This window comes from Phalaenopsis equestris, unplaced genomic scaffold (assembly GCF_001263595.1).
Source record: "Phalaenopsis equestris unplaced genomic scaffold, ASM126359v1 Scaffold000002, whole genome shotgun sequence".
Lineage (NCBI taxonomy): Eukaryota > Viridiplantae > Streptophyta > Magnoliopsida > Asparagales > Orchidaceae > Phalaenopsis > Phalaenopsis equestris.
The window spans coordinates 20,110,248-20,132,165 of record NW_018164444.1 but is presented as its reverse complement, the minus strand read 5'-3'; the positions used below and the strand labels follow the sequence as shown (position 1 = coordinate 20,132,165).

The 21,918-nt window shown below is 36.3% G+C and overlaps 1 protein-coding gene across 2 annotated transcripts in view; it reads left to right on the top strand.

The window, feature by feature from the left end:
* Nucleotides 1–21,918, top strand: part of LOC110018047 (myosin-2-like) — a 90,173-nt gene that overhangs the window by 46,563 nt on the left and 21,692 nt on the right. For both annotated transcript variants that reach the window (XM_020715273.1, XM_020715272.1), the window contains exons 15-16: nt 10,183–10,260; nt 18,191–18,349. In XM_020715273.1, coding sequence (XP_020570932.1) covers nt 10,183–10,260; nt 18,191–18,349 — 237 coding nt within the window. The remainder of the gene's footprint in view (nt 1–10,182; nt 10,261–18,190; nt 18,350–21,918) is intronic.

Here is a 21,918-nt window from a genome sequence, read left to right as displayed (position 1 = left end):
ATATATATATATATATATATGAATTAAAACACATTTTACCCGCGCACGACGACGCGACAAAATAGGTGTCCTCCCTAGGCAAAATCGACGTTCCGGACGCGCTGGCGCAGTCCGTTTCGTCATCCGGGGTCGCTCGGACGACGTCGCCGACAATCAGGTCAAAACGCGTCGAAATTCAAACTTCACAAAAAATCGACCTGCGATCGATTGTTTCAAAAATTTCATGCGAGCCTTCGACGGGTAACAGTGCAAGCAATGCGAATTGAGGCAATCGGACGCGCCGACTCTCCGAATTACGAAGTTTTGTGCGCGGGAGTGCGAATTGTGCAAAAGGTCACCCTAAGGCTCAAAAGGTCTTATAGGGAATCCCTTTTGGGTTTCCTCATGTTGGTTTCATCCTTCTAAGTGCTAGAAGTTGATACCACACACGCGAAACTCCAGAAGGGGACGAAAGCGGGTTGAATTTCTAGAACAAGGCAGGTCCCATTTCTAAGGTTCTAAGATAGTCGAAGGGAGGTCCCTAAGGCTAGATTCTAAACCCTAAGAGGAAGACTAGACCATACTAAAAATGAGGTCAACATGGGGCCATCTTAGTGCTGACAACTGATATAATGTATCCTAGGATGCACGTTTGAGGTTTAAGAAATTGGCCATTCTTCGGGTGACTATACACCTGCTATGCCTTAAGAACTCCAAACACTTAACAAAGATGCTACAAACGTTTCTCATCTGATTGGTTGTTCGATAGAATGTTATCAAACTATACCATTATGAATTTCTTAATGAATGTTCAAAAAATCTGATTCATCAATCTCATAAAATTACTTGGAGCGTGGAACAAGTCAAATGACATGACTGTCCATTCATATCATGTCTTCCACGTGGTCTTCCACTCATCCTCGAGCTTTATCCAAATCTAATTATAAATACTACACAAATCAATCTTGGAGAAGACATTGGCTTCGTGTAACTGATTTAGTAAATCACTGATTGTACATAGGGAATCAACACTTGATGATGATTTTGTTCACATCCTTGCTATCAATACACCTATGCGAAGAATTGTCTTTGTTTGGCGCAATCAAAGCTGGAACAACACCCTAACTAGTGCTCTTACAGACTAGTCCCCGAGTAATCAAATTCTCAACTTACTTGTACAACTCCTCATACTCTACTGTTTAGATTTGGTAGGTCGGTCGTTTGGGAGCATTGATCCTAGGATAAGCTCTATAACATGGTGAATCTTTGTAGGGTTGGCAATATAAATAGTTTGTCGTGAGTCAAAATATCATGAAACTCCTCCAATAGAGGTCATACTGCCTTAGGTATCATTTCCTCCGTCTCACTACCCTCTATCACCAAGGATAATGTCACTGACATCGAAATGTAGCATAGGACACCAGAGCTCTCATCTCTGTCTAAGTGCTCGTCACTTTTGCCTCATTCAAGAGCAAAAGCATAATATAAAATGATTCTTGTCCTTAATAAATGAGTTGATACTTTTGTAGCCATCATGTAGTATACCTCGATCATACTATCAAGATCGGCTTAAAAGAATATGACATATCCATAAGCACGATATCACTCCACGCATGATTCAACAACTTATCCTCAATTAAAAATTCTACCCAACACTTATTCTCTAAATTGATCTCATTCCGCTTCAACTATGTTAGAATATTGTTGAGAATATTTACTGGGCAATAAAACTCTATCCACCATCTATGTCGACACCACAGTTTCACAACAGTCTCCTTCTATAATGAGACTGTACACATTTTTCTTCACAGTACAATGTGCATGGAAGAAGTTATGCCTAAGCCATTGTTGGCCTCTCTTAGGCTTTATTTGGAGTACTTATCAATCCATAAGCATATCACAGTCATTTGCATGTTGTCGATAATCCACTTCTGTCCTCTCCTTTTCTTGGGTTTTAACTCTCTGCATCCTCTGCTGCACCATGCTCAATAAAAGAAACCACTCTATTTTTCAGGCAGTTGAATGCAATCTATCTATATATATGACATTTGAAACATTTCCTGGCTACCAATATTTTTGAGGTGTTGGTCTAGTCAATCATCTTTTCCTCTTGTACTAGCTTCTCCTCAGAAGGGATAGGTTTTGAGCCTATGGTCGGCATGCTCTTGCTGCTCGACCCATTGGTTGGTCTCTGTTTGATGGGTTGTGTTGAAATGATACTATTGTGTTGTCTCTTCCATCTCTAGGGCTAAGGTCTGGATACTCTATGGCATCCAATTGGGTTGTAATTGTACTATCTTTCCAATGAACGGTTTCATTCCCCCAATATACCTGGCTATGGTGTTCTCTTTTGGCTTTATCAGCTTACATTTCAGCATAGCTTACTCAAACAAAATATTGTACTTCTCTTAGATGTTTTTCTATTGTTTGTGATGAAGTCTCAAGAACATAACTTATTCGTAATGTGTTGGTAGATACTTATGCAACGTCTCATTCATCTTGGAGGGCTATAATTGTACTATCTTTCCAATACATGGTCTCAGTCCCCCAATATACCTACCTATGGTGTTCTCTTCTGGCTTTATCAGCTTACATTTCAACATAACTTACTCAAACAAAATGTTGTCCTTCTATTAGATGTTTTTCTATTGAATATGGTGAAGTCTTAAGTACATAACTTATTTGTAATGTGTTGGTAGATTTTTATGCAACATCTCATTCATCGTGGACTAGATTGTGATCTTATTTTTTCCCTGATGCTAACACCTACGTTGTTGGTTCTCATATCACAAGTACTCTTTTTTAATTTGATAGAAACTAACTTCACATTCCTATCAAGTTGAACATTCTTGTACTCAAATACATGCTCTATACTATGGAGCCACTCAGGAAGTTCATTTGGATCCATACGATCATCAAAATCTGACAAATTAATAGTCACTTCAAATTTACTTTCTCTCCTATACTCAATGTTGAACTGATGTGGAATCATCTTTTTGTAGCTTGAGATTTCTTGGTGAAAGAGTTTTCATCATCTTCTCCATTTGAGTGGTCATAGTTGTTGCTATCGTTGACTTTCTCATGTCGTCTTTCTTCAAAACCAATGAGCCTTCATTGGAATTGGAAGATTTCCTACTGTATATCTTCCATGGTAAACTCTTGAATGCCTTGTTGAGAGTTTCTTTTTTGTGGCATGGTAGATTTTCTTTCAATTAAAGTTTCGGTTGAAAAGGATGTGGTAGTTTATGGTTAGGGTTGGGGGTAAAAGTTGCAGAGATGATTTTTGTGGTTGTATTAGGTTAAGTTTTGTGGATATTAGTTTTAAGAGTTGAATAATAAACAAATCCCTAAAAATATTGGGTTCATCAAACTCTGATACCAAATGATACCGAACTGGGGTAACTAGCTGGTGTGGGAAAGCTAGGAAATGAGTTAAGAGGGTTGTAGGATGAGGACCAGAATTGAAAACGTCGACAGTGGTTGAAGAACTGCGAAAAACTGTTGTTGGCAGGACGCTGGAACAATAGTTTGGCAGTTGTCCTGTCGGAATGCAATGAAGCAAATGGCAGGGAAGTTTCACCACTTGTTATCTTCAAGATATGTATTCACCACTTAAGGAAAATAAGCTACAACTCTCCAAATAGGAGAAATCAAGGACAAAAAGTCTTCAAACATAAATCAAGCAGGAAGTCCTCAAAGGTAGAAAATAACAACATAGAAATAAAACCCATGTAGAAATATACATAATTCTAACTAAATAATATTAAAATAGCAGTAGAAGGGTTCCACATCGGCTAGAGCAGCAAAAGAGGTTGGAGAAATCATACTTTTAGGAATTTCATTGGATGGGACCCATCCCGCTTCACTCTCGCTATTGTGGTTTCAAAAGTGGTGCAACAACTATAGAGGATTGAGTTGGCATCAGTGTTTTAAAAGGCATTATTGGGGTGCATCCCTGAGCATGGGGTGAGGCAATATGCCCAACCCAGAGGGCGTAGGCCCCAACACACCTTTTACACCCTAGAACTTATTGTGCGCCCCAATTGCGGGCTAATTAAAATGAAAATAAAAGCCTTAATTGCTTCATTTTTCAGACGTAATCGAATCACAACTTTGTATCTCCTATTGTCTCAAGTAGTCTTTTGCAGGTAGAATAAACAACTGCAGAAAGCACTGCGCGATCCAACCACTTCCTCCCTTCTGTTTATCTTCCCAGTCGCACGTAGGAGATCGCACTTAGCCTACAGTTTCACACTAGTCATTGTTATGCAATTCAGATGTCTCTTCCGTAGCGGCGAGGCCCGCAGTTCCACACCTATAACACAATCCAAAAATCTCTCCTGTGAAGCTTGTAGTTTCACAGAAATAGAAACGTAAGCACATGAGCTTTATAATAGTATTAATGTGCAGATTGTACTATAGCTACAGTGTAATCCGCGTCTAAGGTCATTTTAACTGAATATTTTGGCATTAATTTTGACTGTATATTTTCTTTAATTTTGATGTGTAGTTTTAGTAATTAATTTATTTTTTAATATAGACAACAATGATAAGGAGAAACAAATTGTGAAGGCACCTAAGCCTGAGCATGATAATGATTTTAAAGAAGTTGATAATGAATGTAGATAATTTGAAGGTCCTAGTTATGTTTATGACACCATTATTGGTGTAGAAGAAGAAGATTTTGAGGGTGAGCTTGAAGAATGAATAATATTCAATGATTGAGATCAATTAGGCAAAATTAGTTTATTTTTTGGCATAGACATGTTTACTTATTTTTATATTTTTGTACGTTTTATGATGGATTTATGCAAATATCTTGAATATTTTAGTCCTAGAAGATTTGTTTTGAAATTGAATGATTTTAAGTTCTTATTTTTTTCTCTTAATAGCTCATCTCAGATCTTGAAGGCAGTCTTCTGTTCTTTTCCTGGCCTCATCCTGATCTGGTGATATCCACTACACAGTTCAATCTTGAAAAAGATGATAGCTAAAAGCAATTGATCCTGTAAATCATTCAGGCGAGGTATAGTAAATCTATACTTGATGGTGATCATATTAATAGCTAGTTATCAATACACATCCTCCACAAACTATCATTTTCTTATGCACCATCAAAACTGGAACAACACATGGACTGGTGCTCTCCCTCACCAATCCTTTAACAATAAGGTCCTATACCAACTGTTGCAACTTCTCATACTCAACCGGTCTCAATCTATAAGCAAGCCTATTTGGTAACATTGATCCATGAGTAAGATCTATAGCATGTTGAATGTCTCAAGTGGTGGTAGTCCCTGAGGTAAGCTATCAGTCATGATATCTTAAAAGTAAGTTAGTAGGGTTTGTATCATCTTCGGTAACTCAGTCTCCTCCTCAGTCCCATCTAGTATAACTAAAGCCGTAGCCTTTGGGGCCTCTTGCACTGACTATAGAAATGCGGCATGTGGGACCACAGTCTCCTCTTCAATGTGAGTATCAGCTCCTCTAGACTCATTGATTGACAAAAGAACTATGTGTATACCCTCCTTTGTGAACGAGTAGTTATTCTTCAACACATCATGTTGAGTCATGCGATCAAACTTCCATAGTCTCCTTAACAGAATTAGACAGGCATCTATGGGCGCATAATATCACACCACATATGTTCATGCAGTTGGTCCCGAATGGAGGATTCCACCAAACATCATTGATCCATCCATATCTCATGCTCTTTCTTTAACCATATCAAAGAATAGGGTTGAGAATGCTCATGAGTAGCCAAGTCAAGCTTCTTCGCCATAATGTAGAGACCATATTTTCACAATTTCTTATTAATAATAATGCTGTGTATCTTCCCTTTCACAGTACACATGGTGCGAAAGATGTTATATTTCAACCAAGGGTGACCCTCTTTGGTTTAGTCTGCAAAGCCCTCATCGCAACTAATATCTCATCCTCATCCCCATGAAGTTGATACCCCTCACCCCTTGCTCTTCTTCTATCTCTTCACTTCCTCCACCGCACCCTACTCGATGAAGGAAACAATTCTGCTAGTATGGCAATCAAAGGTGATGTGTCCATATTCATGGCATCTGAAGTATTTTCTTGTTGGAATTGTGTTGGTGTGCTATACTTTTTAGACTTCTTCCCACTTTGATCAGCCCTGTCATTCCTTTGATTAGTCTTCTGTGTTGGGTTTTGAAAGAGTTTTTTTTGAACTAATATTGAACAAAAGAATCTTTCTTAATCGCGCTATTTGGTTAGTCGTCCGGAATATTGAATCACATTAAAGAACGACGCGGAACACTTTGATAATGGTGGGGAGAAAAAGAAGATGTCGTTTCAGGATCTCCACTAGCTAGAAATGAGATTCATATGAGAAACAACATAAGTAAACGAGCTTCTGCTTGAGCTTCCAAAGAGAAAGGTACGTGAAAAACCATTTTATCCCCATCAAAGCTTGCATTGAAGCCCATACAAACTAATGAATGTAAACTAATAGCACGCTCCAGTTTGGAACGCTTGTATGCCTAATCTATGCAGGGTGGGTGCTCTATTCAACAAGAAAAGAAGCACCTGCATAACTTCTTTCAGTCTTTTCTGGTTCTTTTTTCCGAACCCTAATTTTGCTTTTAGCAATCCGTGTGTTAGAAGCAACATGTTGTCTTATTAGATCACGAATTACAAATTTTTGGAAGAGCTCTATTTCTCTTTCTCAAGGTAATCTACATCGATTTATTGAAAGCAAAGGACCCACGGCAATGACGAAATGCCTCAATAATCGACTGACCCGTTTACCAAGTAGAGTCTCACGAAATCTTTCTTCTTTGCTTTCAATTACATCGAAAAAGGCTGGGTGGTTGTCTGAATGGAGGCGGGTGCCTTCTTTGTCTCTATTGTCCCTCTACCTTCAGCCTCAAGGTCTGACCATTGTCGAAGGACCAATAAGGCTGCAGCTGAACAACATTGTTGATGGTTGGCTTCAAGCTTCTCAAATATCTATTTATAGTTTGCTCCTATAGCTTTGTCAGCTCATATTTTAGCATGAACTGCTCAAATTATGTTGTGAATTTCCCTGTCGTAGGTGGCGGAGCTCAAGAAAATGCCCTAGTGATAGTGCAGGGGTAATTATTTTTTGTGCATCTCCTTCTCCATCTTCTCCCATATGGAGAGATCTTGTTCCTAACTTCTCTTTGCCTCACCCTTATCAAATTCTCCAACTACAGAGAGTCGCACTTCTTCAAGTTCATGTCAGCAGTTTCACTCTGCTATCATTTAACACTTCCTTATACTAAAAAATCCTGTCAACCGTCTAGAACCACTCAATAAATTTTTCCAGATTTATTCTCCACTTGAAATCTGATAAGTCTATCGTTACTCTCTTATCTAATCGTCCTCTAAAAGATGCTCCATCTCTCAGCATCCTCTGGTATTGGAGACCAAAGCACTGTGGCTTGTCCTCCACCGGAATCATTCGTATGAAAAGAATTCATTTTATTCCCCATCTCCTCTTTGAGCATTACTATCACGATCAATAGTGATATCACCATTGGTCCCTTCTTCAAATTCAACAAGCCTTTGTCCCATGCTCAAATTCAACAAGCCTTTGTTGAAGTTAAGTGGATTTCCTGTTGTATTTTCTCCATGGTAAGATCTCTATCGGTATCTAATACTTGTCTCCTTGGTGCATGGTTAGGGTTTAGGCTAGAGGTGGAAAAAAGTGTATATGGGTGGTTTAGGATTGGGGAAAATATTAGGGTGACTGATTTGAAAAATCTGCAAGAAGACGGATTTTGGGTGGATTTGGGTTAAGTATTGGTGGATTTTGTAACCCTCGGAGTTAGAGTTAAGCTAGCTCTGAAACCAAATAATATCGGAATCAATATGGAAATAATGTGAGAAACGCAATACAACCTCTAGTAATTTTATAGAAGTAAAAAATTGAAAATACAACAAACTCGAAAGCAAAAATAACAATGGGAAATACTAGGAAATAGGATGTAGGTGGTGTCAATTAAGGTTTGAACCTCCGAGGTGGTGGCAAGGAGGCGGCTAACAAGCTGAAAACAACTACATAGTTGTTTGCAATAGTCCGGACAGCAAGCAAGTAGCAGGAACAGCTGTGGGAGGGCTGTCCGAAGCAGCAGCAGCAAGGACGTGGGCCAGAATTGCCACGGGGCTGGCAGTTTAGGGTGGCGAAAGCAAGGTCGTAGGATGGCTGTTCTAGGTGGCGACATCAAGGTAACAATGAAGGGAATGTGGGAGTGATGCGGGAAAGGTTGGGGGAAAGATATAGTAAGGATAAACGCTGCTTGAAGACTAAGATACAGTCGCCTGTAGAGGAAAAATAAGATGTCGATGGTTGTCCCAAAGAAATTCAATGAAAATTTAAACCCTAAACATCAACAAAAATAAATATATATTCTTAGATAACTATGAGTAGGCCCTTTTTAAGAAAATGTGGCACTCCCAAGACTAGAGGATCGGTCGGCCCTTAATAACCCTAGACCAGTCGGTCCAGGTAAAAGATATTGAGTTTGAGGATGTGGTGCCAAAACTATCTTTTTGCAGCATTAATAGGAGCTTCTACATGACTGACATCAGTTGTTTAAGAGGGCTAATGAGTTTTAGGAACTGATGTCAGACATGTGAAAAGCCCAACTTAAAGAATTTTAGGATTTTTAGACATACAATCTACCTATTAAGTTGTCACTGCTAACGAAAATTCAATATGTCAGAGAAGAGAAGGTTTTGAGATGTTTTTGGAAGGTTATATTAGGTAATTTGGGTGTTAGCTCAATTTCGTAATGCCTCTGTGGACTAATGATCAGATTGGAGTGGAGGATTGTAGTTTTGAAAATCTCCTTAAGTGTTTTATGGGTAAGAACATTTGATAGTGGGATCCAAGCTTTTTTGGAGATGAAGAAGCCCCTCTTAGCTTGGGAGAATGATGCGAGAGTTCCCTCTTTTTGCCGAATTCTAATGAATAGGCAGGATCTGCAATCCCATCAATTTCCCGATCAACGGAACTGTGAATTCCCGCGATTTCAAGAAATTTGTTGCCCATAACGCTATTTCTCCTGTTTCAGCCCAATTTCTTTTTTTTTTCTATTTCTTTCCCATCTCACTATTTCTAATTAGTTTAATTTATGTGGGAACTATTTATATCCCTTTATTTTTTGGTTTAAGGGATTTTTTTCAATTGTTATTGTATTTGAGGTGTTAGTTCTCTGATTTATTCTCTTTGGAGTGTTGTATCATTTTCTTTTACAGGTGGTGTGTTTGTATCTTGCTCAGGAATAGGTAGTAGAACCTCGCTTTCAGTCAGGAGCCGTCGAACAACGCTTATCCCTTCCAAACGTCATTGACCTCGCATATATTTGTTCCCTTGCTATTCCACAATCACTTTCCCACTAAGTCACCTTCTCGGAGCCCTTGAACGGTATCACCTTCATTAAATAATTAGGATAAGGATAATGATGATGATTATTCGTGCAAAATGCATGGGTACATGTGCAGCCACGATTACTGCTTTTAAATTAGACTTTGATAAGTCCAATTGTCATCATCCCAGTTTTCACCACAAAATAAAGGCTTGATATTTACAAGAAGGCTAGTGATGATGAGGATAGTTGCCCCCACAGTCCTATGTATTGTGTCGTAGCAATTTAAGATCAATCTGAACACTTCACCTGAGTTGATATTGAGTTAGTGTTGATTTATAACTAAATTTGATTAGTATTTGACTCAATCTAATCTTGATATAAGTTAGAACTGTATTTTTTGATAGTTCAAAGATCAATTTATACCAAAATCAATGCAAATTTCTGTCTATTTTCCATCACGAGTCATTCTTAGCCCCATTAGAATAATTACTTTCTCACATGTTGCAAGTATATCCTATATTCATGAATAAAATGAATGTATATATACCCAACCAGATGCTTACATTGATACTGAGGTAAATGCATATAAATATTTATAATATGATATTATTTTAGTTGATTCAATCTCTGTTCAGCACGGTTTGAGCCACGCTAGGCTGGTCACATGGCTCTAAACTTGATTCGAGCAAGAAAATTATTATTTGAGGGAAATTTGCAGCCTCAATGATCTTTTTTTTTTTATATGCAATTTGCCTTCTGCAGGATAATGTTGCTTTGTTTTCACACATGCTAATATGTTTCAAAAAAGAATCATGCCTTTTCTTGTTTGTTGTAGGAATATACTCAAGATGGTATTGATTGGAGCAAAGTTGATTTCAATGACAACACTGAATGCCTGAAACTTTTTGAGAAGGTATGTTGTTTGCTACCCTTAATAAAAAGAAAAAAGTGTCAAAATAGTTTCCTGACAATCTATAGTGCGTTATTTTAATCTCGGAGTGTAAAAGTGCTAATTTAGTCCGTATGTTCTTTTAATATTGGCTGAAATTGTCCACAGAGAGAACTATTTTGGCCTCAACTAAAAGATTTTGTGACTAAATGAATCCTTACAAAGAGTCACGAGATCATTTTGACATTTTTCTGAAAAAAAAATGTAGAAATGAACTCGGCTAATTTCTCCTGATAGAGATCGACGTATTGCTAGTTTTTATTTATTTTTATTAGTTCATGCTGAATGATTGTCATTTTTATTGGTCAACTTATGAAGCTTGAAAAGTTGGGTATCCCATGTTAGTGCAGCATCATCGTAATCTTGTATTTTACCACTACATTCTGCTCTATAATGTTGTTGGTTTTATATCTATATGGCATAAGGCATAAGTTGCACAAGGAACTACGTCATCATATGCATGTTAGCTTCCAAGACATTTTTTGTTTTGCGCTAGTTTTAGTTGGCCATTTGTTTTATAGTCATCTTTAAATTATTTGACAAACATATGTAATATGTTCATGTGGAAAGTGGAAACACTATATATTTTAATTTTTTTATGATTAACAGTTTATGCTTCAAATGAACCACTAATGAAAGTAAATTAAAATTATACAATTAAATTTACTTTAGTTCAAATTGTTCACGTTTTCTGTAGACATTTCTTCTTCTAGTGCTCATCTTTTAATCAAATGATTAAACCTAAAATGTTAGTTTAAAATAACAACAGACTAATCATAGCTAGTGAATATTTAGACTTCTAACCTACTGTAATACAATGAAAATAGAATAACATGCATGTCAGTTAAAATTTTAATAAATAAGTATAAGAGCATTTGAAAATTTGTATTTATGAATTTGATCGATCAAAATATTTCAAAACCTTTATTGTGTCATATTATATCATTTTCACATCTATATCATTTGATATACTACCGTCACATGAACACCGTTTAAAATTTGTATTGAAATGTACATCAATAGCAATAATATTTTTTTATTTACGCGCACTGGTACTTTAGTCTTCCCCCGTTAATACCATAAATGGGGTGAATTCCATCATAGTCAATGATGCACATGCAATCATACTATGACAAATTTTATTTAATAATATTTATTTCATTCTCATTTGCACAACATTTGATATATTTATATAAGAATCAATATATATGATAATTTAAATAATGTCGAGTATATATTTCATTTCTATAATATGAATAAAAATTCAATAGAACTAATAAATCATGATTATTTAGTAATATCAATATAACTACAATAATACTAAATACATTTGGTCTAAAAGAAACAAAAATATTACCATAGCATAAGAAAATTAGTATTCACCTCAATGTTCTCAATATTTTACCCTTAAGTTGAATTTCTTTTCTTGAAATACCTAATATAAGAAAGTATTCGTGTTAATAAATTTAATTATGGTTGAATAATATATATCTATTCTTAACTTAATTTGTTATTGTAACTTAACATATTGTCTTAGTTTAATTATTAACCTTATAGTTTCTACATCTTTATTTAGTTTACACCCTATTTCATTTTATTTCTTAATTCATAATTGAACTTTCCTAATTATATTCTTAACCTTTAATTAAATTATTATTATTTTATATAATAATGCTTTCTTTCAATTATCTTCAATGTGTATTTTATTTAAATTTTCAAATTCATTACTTCAGATTTTTCACATAAATATCATTATAAATCTTTGACAGAAATAAACTTTGCATTTTATATTTCTGGCACCCCCACCCAAATCATTCATATCACATAAAAAATACCACCATTTTAATTTTTAAAAAGTGAAATACACATTTTCATGCAAAGGTAAGGTGATATGTGTTTATATGCATATCCAGAACTGTAGGTTCGCTAATACATTTAACGGGGAGAAATTATTCACCTTAATTATCCATTAATTTGTTCTTATTTTTTTCCTTTTTGCCATGATGATTTAAATTTCCCTCTACTAAATAAGGTTTAGTCTAAGTTATATATATTTTTGTTATTTGCTTAAGGAGAACATAAGAGAGTTTTTCTTCTAAATTCTACATGATATGAGAGATAGGGGAAAACCCTAGATCTCTTTTCAGCCACCGAAATCCTTGCTGCAGTCCACAAGCCCTCCTTGACACCCTGCTCCCTCACCCTACTTGGTCACGACCAGCCAGGCTACTCAGACTTCTGCTGCCTCCTGCAAGCTTTCTTGAAATATTGCATTTTGCATTAAAATATCAAAAAAGTACAAAAACTATGCATGTATGCATATATGGTGTACAGAAAAGAGACATGTCATCTATAAGTATAGAGGAGAGTTCTCTATCATCATCTACATGCATAAAAAAGAAAAAAACCAAGGGCACGCTTAGCACAAAAATGAGCGGCGCGATTAAATTCTCTATTGGTGTGTACAAAATTACTTTCTTGAAATTTAGAAGAACAGAAAAATCAGGAGCAAGGAGTGGTTGAAGTAGCCAGGTGTCTCTCTTTATAGAAGAACTCATGAGGGGCATAATGTTGTTATTATCACCCTCCATAATGAAGCCTTTAAGCTCAAACATTCAAGGTTGGCAAATGGTTGAAAGAAGGCGGATTGCAAGAAGCTCTACTTGAGAGTTGTCTTAATGAATAAAATGTTGTCCCGTAGCATAAAGTCCGAAGCCGCATTCGTCCCGAAGGATAGCACCGGTGCCCGCATCCCCATAAGATAAAAGAGCTCCATCAATATTCTTTTTTAACCACCCAGAAGGTAATGCTTAGGCTTTCATCGCTTTGTTTCTGGAAGCGCTCGTGATTCCCATTGTTTTCATGTAGAGCAATCCACAGAGACACAACTTTTTTCGCTTCGTTTCCCACAAGCGGTGACTCCTGCTATTTTAACTTGAGCAGTCTACAGAGATAGGGAATCCTGTGATTTTTCTCTCCTCACATATTCTTGTTTTTCTTGGTTATGTTGTCGAGACTTTATCTTTTTAGCGGAAATTAATTCCACTCGGTTAGGTCTGAACTCTCTTTCTCCCCAACAGAAATCTTGGGCCGACAATAGAAAATCTCCAGTGAAAATTCTGTGTCGGCGACAGACAATTTCTCTCTCCAGTAAAATTCTTATGTCTGCGGCGGACAATTTCTTTTTCTAGTAGAAATCTTGAGTTGACGACAGACAGTTTCTCTCTCCAGCGAAAATCCCGATGATGATCAAATACAGTATGAAATGTTTTTCTTTTTCTTTAGAAGTTGTTTGAACTCAAACCTAGGATGTTTGGTTCTGCAACATCTGAAGTTTATTCTTGCATCAATAATTGCAAACTACATGGCAACAATTTTCCTTAATGATCTCAATTTGTGCTCATATATATTTGTGGTAAAAGTAAAGATGATCATCTCTCGGTGGAAAAAATCCTACACCATAAGTTATTGATTGTAAACATCGGACATGAAAGATTAAAGATCACGTGGTCATGTCATGTCTAGTCAACTCTATGAACACGAAATTGGACAAAACATCGTCCAGTACAGAACAACAAAAAAAATTGTGATGCCGCAAGAGAAACATATTCAGGTGTTGGCAACTTCTCTGAATTGTTTGACATTGAAAATAGATTACATGAACTGCGATAGAATGAGTTCAATGTTACTCAATATTTCAATACTCTCTCCAAATATTGGCTCAGACAAGATTGTTTGAAACATACTCATGGAGGTGTTTACAAATTTTTGCTCTTTAGAAAACCGTTATTGAACAAAAGAGAATCAACAAGGAACTAGATGAAGTCAGAGGAAGAATCATGAAAACCAAACCTTTCCCTCCATTTGTGATGCTTTTGGTGATGTACGAAAGAAAGAGGGCAGGTAGAAACTCATAATGGGAGGTAATACCATTACATCAAATATTTAGAAATCAATTTTATACACTCCCAAATCATCACAAGACAACAAATCAAGGAGGAATAGATCGTAATGTGAACATTACAAACTGTTTAGTCATCTGAAAGTGAAGCGTTGGAAAATTTATGAATAACCTACAAATTGGATGCCCAAAAAAATCAATTGTGATGGGAAAAATCAGACAAACACAACATCAAAGTAAGCAAGCTTCATCAACATAGTCCATTCAGCAAGGAACAACTTAAAGCTCCCTAAAGGCTTGTAGGACAATATTATGAGTTTCTACTAGCATTTTAACACCTCGAGGTTGTCTTCCATCCGCTCTTGTTGTTATCAACAGAAAGAATCAACATTGGGTAGTGGACTTGGGAGCATCTAATCATATGACAGGTGATATCACTTTTTTTTTAATCATTTCATTCTTGCAGACACCATACTGCGGTTAGAATTGCAGATGGCTCCCTCTCATCTGTGGAAGGAAGAGAAAGTGTGAAACTCACAAATGATTTTATTATTTAATATGTGCTTTATGTTTCTAAACTTCAGTGTAATTTACTATCAGTAAACTCACTCGTAACATGTACTGTGTTATTAAATTTTATCTAAATTTATGTGAATTTCAGATGATGGATTCAGCGAAGGTGGTTGGCAATGCTAATCTATATCGTGGATTTTATCTGCTCACTCAGACTCCCACTTCAAAAAGATCATCCCATCATCCACAATCTGTTGAGTCAAGTCTTGTATCCGAGCCTGTTTCCATGAGAGTCTTAGTTATTTTATGGCATTTTTGCCTTGGGTATCTTAACTTTTATCATATTGAAAAATTATATCATCATTTATTTATCAATAAAAAACCTAGTTCTTTTCAATGTGAAACTTGACAACTTGCTAAACATACTCGACAAGTGTGCCCAAGCTTGAAATACAAATCAACACATTCATTATCCATATTCGGGGCCCTCGAAAATAAAAAAAAGATACAAATAGGGCTAGGTGGTTTGTCGCCTTCATTGATGACCATATTATAACCACTTGGGCCTTTCTCATGAGGAAAAATCCGAAACTGTTAGCATATTTGAAATCTTCTACAACAAGATTCTCTCTCAATTTCAGACCAAACTCCAATTCTCAAAACCGATAATAATACAAAAGATTACTATAACTTCACTCTCACTCCTTATTTATGTAAGCTCTTATGTTGAAACACCTCAATAAAATGGTATGACTGAGAGAGAACATACATCTCCTCGATGTGGGTCAGCCAACTCTATTCACTAACAATATACTCAAATATTTATGAGAGGATGCAATTCTCACATCCGCCTATCTCATAATTATGATGTCGAACAGAGTGCTAAACTTTAACAAACTTCTCATTACTTTCATAAAATCCTACCCGCATATTCAGTCTTCACCTCTAACATACTATTATAAATTTTTTATTGCATCGCTTTTGTTCATCAACATCAAACTAATCACCCAGATCAATCCAATGCATCTTTGTGGGTCACTCTTCAAACAAAAGGAGTACAAATGTTACTTTCTAGAAACACAAAAATTTTCAACTCCATGGATGACACCTTCTTTTGAAAACCAATCATATTATCCGAAATCTAGCATTCAGGAGGAGAATTGGAGAGAATATTAGATCCGGGATATCATTCGGGAACCTCAAGCTCACCTCCTTTATCTCTCTTATGAATCTACTATTGTCCCTCTTATTATAAGTCAACATGAAAATGAACTTATTACTTCACTAAATCCTCTCACAGCTCCTATCAAGAACTAAGAACTCAATGTGCACTAGAACAAAATCAGTGAGCATGTAAGGGGAAATATGTAAAATCAGGAATGTAAATCATTAGAATCGACTCCATACATCGCATGCATTAACACAGAGGTTGGGTCAACACATCATAAATACCAAAAGGAAGGAGCATAAAAATGCACAAAATACCCGATAGAAGGATTTATGACCTGATCCTCTTACAAATTTTTTGTTCACAATTAGGATAATGTGCAGGTCCCAATTTCAATTCAAGAAGCTGTACTTATTCCTGTTTGGAAAATGCTATTGCCCTTGAAAAGAATGGTTCCTTGATATAATAACTCTGCCATCTGAAAAAGTATTGTGGGGTGCAAATGAGTATTCACTATTTAGTACAAAGCAGATGGAAGCATAGAAAAGTTCAAGGCTAGACTTGTTGCAAAATGTTTTACTCAGTTTTATGGGATCGACTACTAGGAGATATTTGCACTAGTGGCAAACTAAACTCGATAAGTGCATTATTGCCATTGGTTGTTAACCAAGATTGGTTGTTATAGTAGCTAGACATTAAAAATATATTTCTTAATGGAGATCTTGAAGAAGTGTATATAGAGATATCTCCATGATTAAAGAACAACACAAATAATCTGTTGATATGCAAATTAAATAAATCATTGTATGGGTTGAAATAATTTCCTAGAGCATGGTCTAAAATGTTCACCAAGACTATTCTTGTCAATGGATATCATTAGTGTCAGGCCAATCACACTTTATTTGTGAAATCAAATCAAGAATATATGAGAGCCATCTTTATTGTATGTGGATGACATTACTCATATAGACAATGACATAAGGGAATTTGAAACAATAAAAAAAAAAGATTAATGGTCTCTGAGTTTGAAATCAAAGATATTGGAACTTTATGATACTCCCTGCGAATGGAAGTAGCGAGATCCAGAGAAGGCATTATCATTTCCGAGAGAAAATATATCATTGACTTATTAAATGAGATCGGAATGTTGGAATGCAAACCAATAAATACTCCTATAGATCTCAATCGGGGAGTATCAAAAAGAGAGGATAACACCTCAGCTGAAAAATGGAGGTATCAAAAACTTGTGGGGAAGATTATTTATCTGTCCTATACAAGACTTGGCATTACTTTTTTTTTGTGATTGTAGTGAGCCAACAGATGAACGATCCAAATGAAGATCATTTAGATGCGACATTTTCTTTGAATTGTGAGGTACCTAAAGATAACTCCAGGACGTCGATTAATGTTTAGGACGATTGGGAACAGTGAAATTGAAATCTACACTGATGCTAGCTTTGCTATAGAATTGACTGATATAATATTTAACCCGATTTACTACTCATTTGTATGGGGCCATCTTGTTACTCAGATAAGTAAAAAGTAAGTTGTGGTGCCAGAAGCAGTGCATAATTTGAGTATCATGCCTTGAACCTAGAAATTTGTGAAGGGGTGTGGCTAAAGAAACTATTGGTGGAACTTCGCATGGAGAATCAAAGCACTAAGATGTTCAGTGATAGTTAATCAATCATTAGTAGTTCAAAGAATCTAGCACATCATGGTCGAACCTAACATATAGAGATTGACAGACACTTCATCTCTGATAAGGTCAACGAAGAGGTTGTTCAAATATCACAACTTAGTATTAGATTGCTGACATTTTTACCGAAGCTCTTCCTCAGCACCACACTTTAGTGATCTCGTCAACAAGGTTGGGATGTATGGTTTATGCAATCCAATGTGAGGGAGAGTGTTGATATGCATAACCGATTTAGGAAATTGTGGGTCCGCTATTACATTTGAGGGTTATAAATTAATCTCTTAATTATCCATTATTGTGTTTTTATTTCTTTCATTTTTATCATGATGATTTGAATTTCCCTCAAACTGTATGAGGGTTAGTCTAAGTTGTATATATATTTGTTATTGGCTTAACGAGAAGATAAGAGAATTTTTTCTCTAAATTCTACAATACGCATGTAAAACTTGAAGTCTAAGTGTTAGATATGTAAATTCATTAGAATTGAGTGCCCAAGTGGAATGTATGTAAATCTTCCAATAGTAAATCCATAAGAAGCTTACTGGTTAGACTTGTGCCTTGGTCAGTTTTTTGTTTCTTTCTTGACAGTGGATTTTGCTGTTTTTGCAAACAGAAACCTCTGGGATTATTCTCTTTGTTGGATGAAGAGTCGAGCTTCGCTGAAACAACTGATGGAACTCTGGCAATCAAGTTTTGGAAAAATTTGAGCAGGAATCCATGTTTTAAGGTGGAGAGAGATGGCGCTTTTAAAATTCTCCATCATGCTGGCGAGGTTGGCTACACTGCTATTTATTTTGAGTTTTATTGATAGTATTATTCTTATTTTGTTTTGATACAGCTATTATTCTTTCGGAATATCTTGAAAGTCATATTTTTAATTAAATTTAAAAAGCATCTTTAAATCTTTTTTGTTTTCCTAGGAATGGAATATTTTTTATTTTTCTGATGCACTGTTATTTAATTTAATGCGACACGTCAGGTTTTAGCATCAATTCTGCTTCTTAATGGATTTTTTTCTTGACCGAGTTTGCTTGCTTAAAAACTGCCTATTTGTTACCACTTTTAATAATTTATAATGTATGGAGCAGATCCTTGAGGAGATCAAGGAAAACCTCTTTCCTACATTAAAATTTAGCCATTGGGAGGGAACCGCGGTTTTAGTTTTTTTAAACAAAAGGGAGAAAGCATTCAACAAAATTAAGTTGAGTGCTCGTTATTATCATTAGTCTTATTACAACTATTTGGGGTTCGTTTTATGAATTCTCATTTTTCTTTTTCATTTTCTTTTCTTGCTAAGTGTTGCGGGAGGTGTTAATCCTATTCTTTCAAAGTCACCCATATCATATTACCATAATTCTATCCTTCTTTTTGTCTTTTTACTTCTTTGACATTAATTTTATTCATTCACCTAATAAAGAGGAATAGTGCTTATCCTTCGTTAATTTATCCTTTCCATTTTTTTGTTACATATCCATCTTTAAATATGCATTTTTGTGATGCACCAGTCAATTCACTTTGCACACACTATGAATCAATATTTTAGACGTACTTTTAAATATGTATGAACTAGCTTGTGTGCTCCGAAATTCTTGTATGGCTTTTTAAATTAAAATTTTAGAAAAAAAATTATATAGAAAGCATATTATTACTGATGCAGATGTTCGTTAGGCGCGGGATCGTGCCTGGCGCTATGGACTGATTCGATCCAAACACAAGGATGGCTCGCCGGAATGTTGCTCAATAGGGTGAGGCCACTCCTAGTTAACCTAGGTTTATATATGTTGCTTTTGTTGTGTTTTAGGTTAGTTTTTGTGTGTGTTTGTTTGGGACAATTGTCAGTCTCTCTACCTTTCTTGGACTGTATCCAAGAGTCCTATTGGTGCTTTGGTTGTATCTCATTCCCGAGGTGGTGATTATCATTTCCTTTACCCTTCCTCTTCCTTCTCGCATCCCTCCACTCCTATCTCTCTTGCTACCGTCGCGCAGAACAAGCTCTGCTGCTTTCCTCACTGTCCAGCCACCTACTTCGCTGCAATCACCCAGGACAACTATTTGTTTGCTTTACGGCAGTCCACCACATCTCCCTTCACTTCTGCCATTATTCGTCCTCGTTGTTGCCATCTAGGACAACAATTCTCTGTTGTTTTTCTTCTATCTGCTACCTTCCAATCCCCCTCCTTGACCACCACCACCACCCCTTGATCCAACCCTAGTTCGAGTTTGTGTTGTTGTGTTGCTATTTTAGATTTAATTATATTTCGTTGTAATTTTGTATTTGAATTCACAATATTATTTGTTTGACTTCGGTGTTTGTTTAAACTCTAATATCATTTGGTATAGAACTAGCCTAAACCAAGCCCTGTCATAGGCTTACCAAAATCAGCCTAATTTTTTTTTTCCTTTTTTTTTCCCAATCTAAACCACCTACTCACTCTTTCACCCCTCCAAAGCTAAGTCATGACTATGCCGCCGAGGAGACAAGGACTGGAAGCCTCATGAAGTTACTATGGAAGAGGTGTAGTGGGAAATCCACCGACTTCAACAAAGGCTTGCAGATATTGTAGAACATACCTAAGGAGAAGTCGTCGTTGACCGTGATAGCGAGATACAAGGAGAGAGAAACATTTGAATCTAATCCATAAGGATGATTTTAGTGGAGATGAGGATAGACTATGACGCTTCAGGGTTTTGTATCAGAGGAGGCCGAGGGATAAAATGACTTTTGGAGGACAAAGAGACTTGGGAGTGAAGGTTGTCCAACCGGATTTCGAGGGGAGAATGAATTCAGATGACTTCATTGAGTGGTTGCATAATGCGAGCGAGTTTTTGAATATAAGGAGGTACCAGTTGATAGGAGAATGAACCTTGCTGCCATCAAGTCGAAGAAGAGTGACTCTTTATTGTGGTAGAATTTGAAGAGAGAGAAAGAGAGAGAATGTCAGAACAAAATCACTAATTTGGAGAAGATGAAGAAGGAGATGCAAGAGAAGTACCTATCCCAACACTACCGCCAGTACATATTCTTTAAGCTCAACGACCTAAAATAGAGGGAATTGTTAATGGAGTTCACAACATAATTTGAGCAGCTTATGCTGAACTGTGAGCTGACAAAGCTAGAAGAGCATACTATAGCCAGATACTTGGGAGGCCTGAAACAATTCACCAACAATATTATCCAGCTACAGTCTTATTGGTTGGGTGATATTAAGATCTTGGCATTGAAGGTGGGGAGACAACAGAAGAGGAGTAGACACCACCTCTATTTAGACAACCACTCACAACTGGAGGCATCAACAGGAGGACGCTTGGGGGAGTTATGAAAACTAGTCAAGGGAATGAAAAAGCTGATCAAAGTGGGAAGAAGCCTGAGAAGTGTAGCATGCCCAACCCACTTCCAGTTAGGAAATACATCAGATGCCATGGATATGAACACATCGCCTCCAGTTGCTCGACTAGCTGAGTTGTTTTCTTCACGCGCAGGTTGCAATGGAGGAAGTGAGTGAGGAGGCAGCTGAGCTGGGTGAGGAGTATCGGCTCCAAGAGAATGAGGGTGAGATGATTGTTATGAGAAGGCTTTGCAGACAGAATCGAAGAAGGATTACTCTTGGTTGAGACATCATCTTTCGCACTAGTTGTACCATGAGAGAGAAGGTATATAGCCTTATTATTGACGGAGGGTGTTGTAGAAATGTCGGTCGTTATTTTTAATTTTTTAGTTTTGAGAAAGAGAATTTTGTAGATATGAAATAATTTTAATATAAATATGAGTTTTGAAAGTAACATTTTAATTTTAAAAATAGATGAGATTAAACGAGTCTCACATTTTGGATAATTTGGATGATTAAGCATGATACCACAAGTAATACACTTATCTCGAAGAATAAACATATCACTTATAGTAGACTCAATCACCTAAACTAAAGAATTTGTGACATCTGTTTGGTCTACGAAATATTTTTATATGAGGCCAATAAGTTCCCCTACCTAATATGAAGATTAGATAGGGTTTATTTTACATGAATTCCAAGTTTTCTGTAGAGGCAAACCCATATAGTTAATTACATCTTAAATGACCAGGATCACTTAAGAAGACTGGATCACTAATGACCAGGATCACTTAAGAAGACTCTCGATTAAGATCAATGGTTTTAATTTCCAGATTTCAAAGTTTAGGCTTTCAAGATTGGACATGGGAAAATCAAATGAGAGTGACTCAAATAGGAGCAATTATTTTTAAGGAATCCAAAGGAATGAAGAGTAGGAGATATCACAGATTCATGGGAAACCCTGGTGATTTCCCAACTATCCTATTGTCCGGCTTTATGTTTTTGAAATAATGTT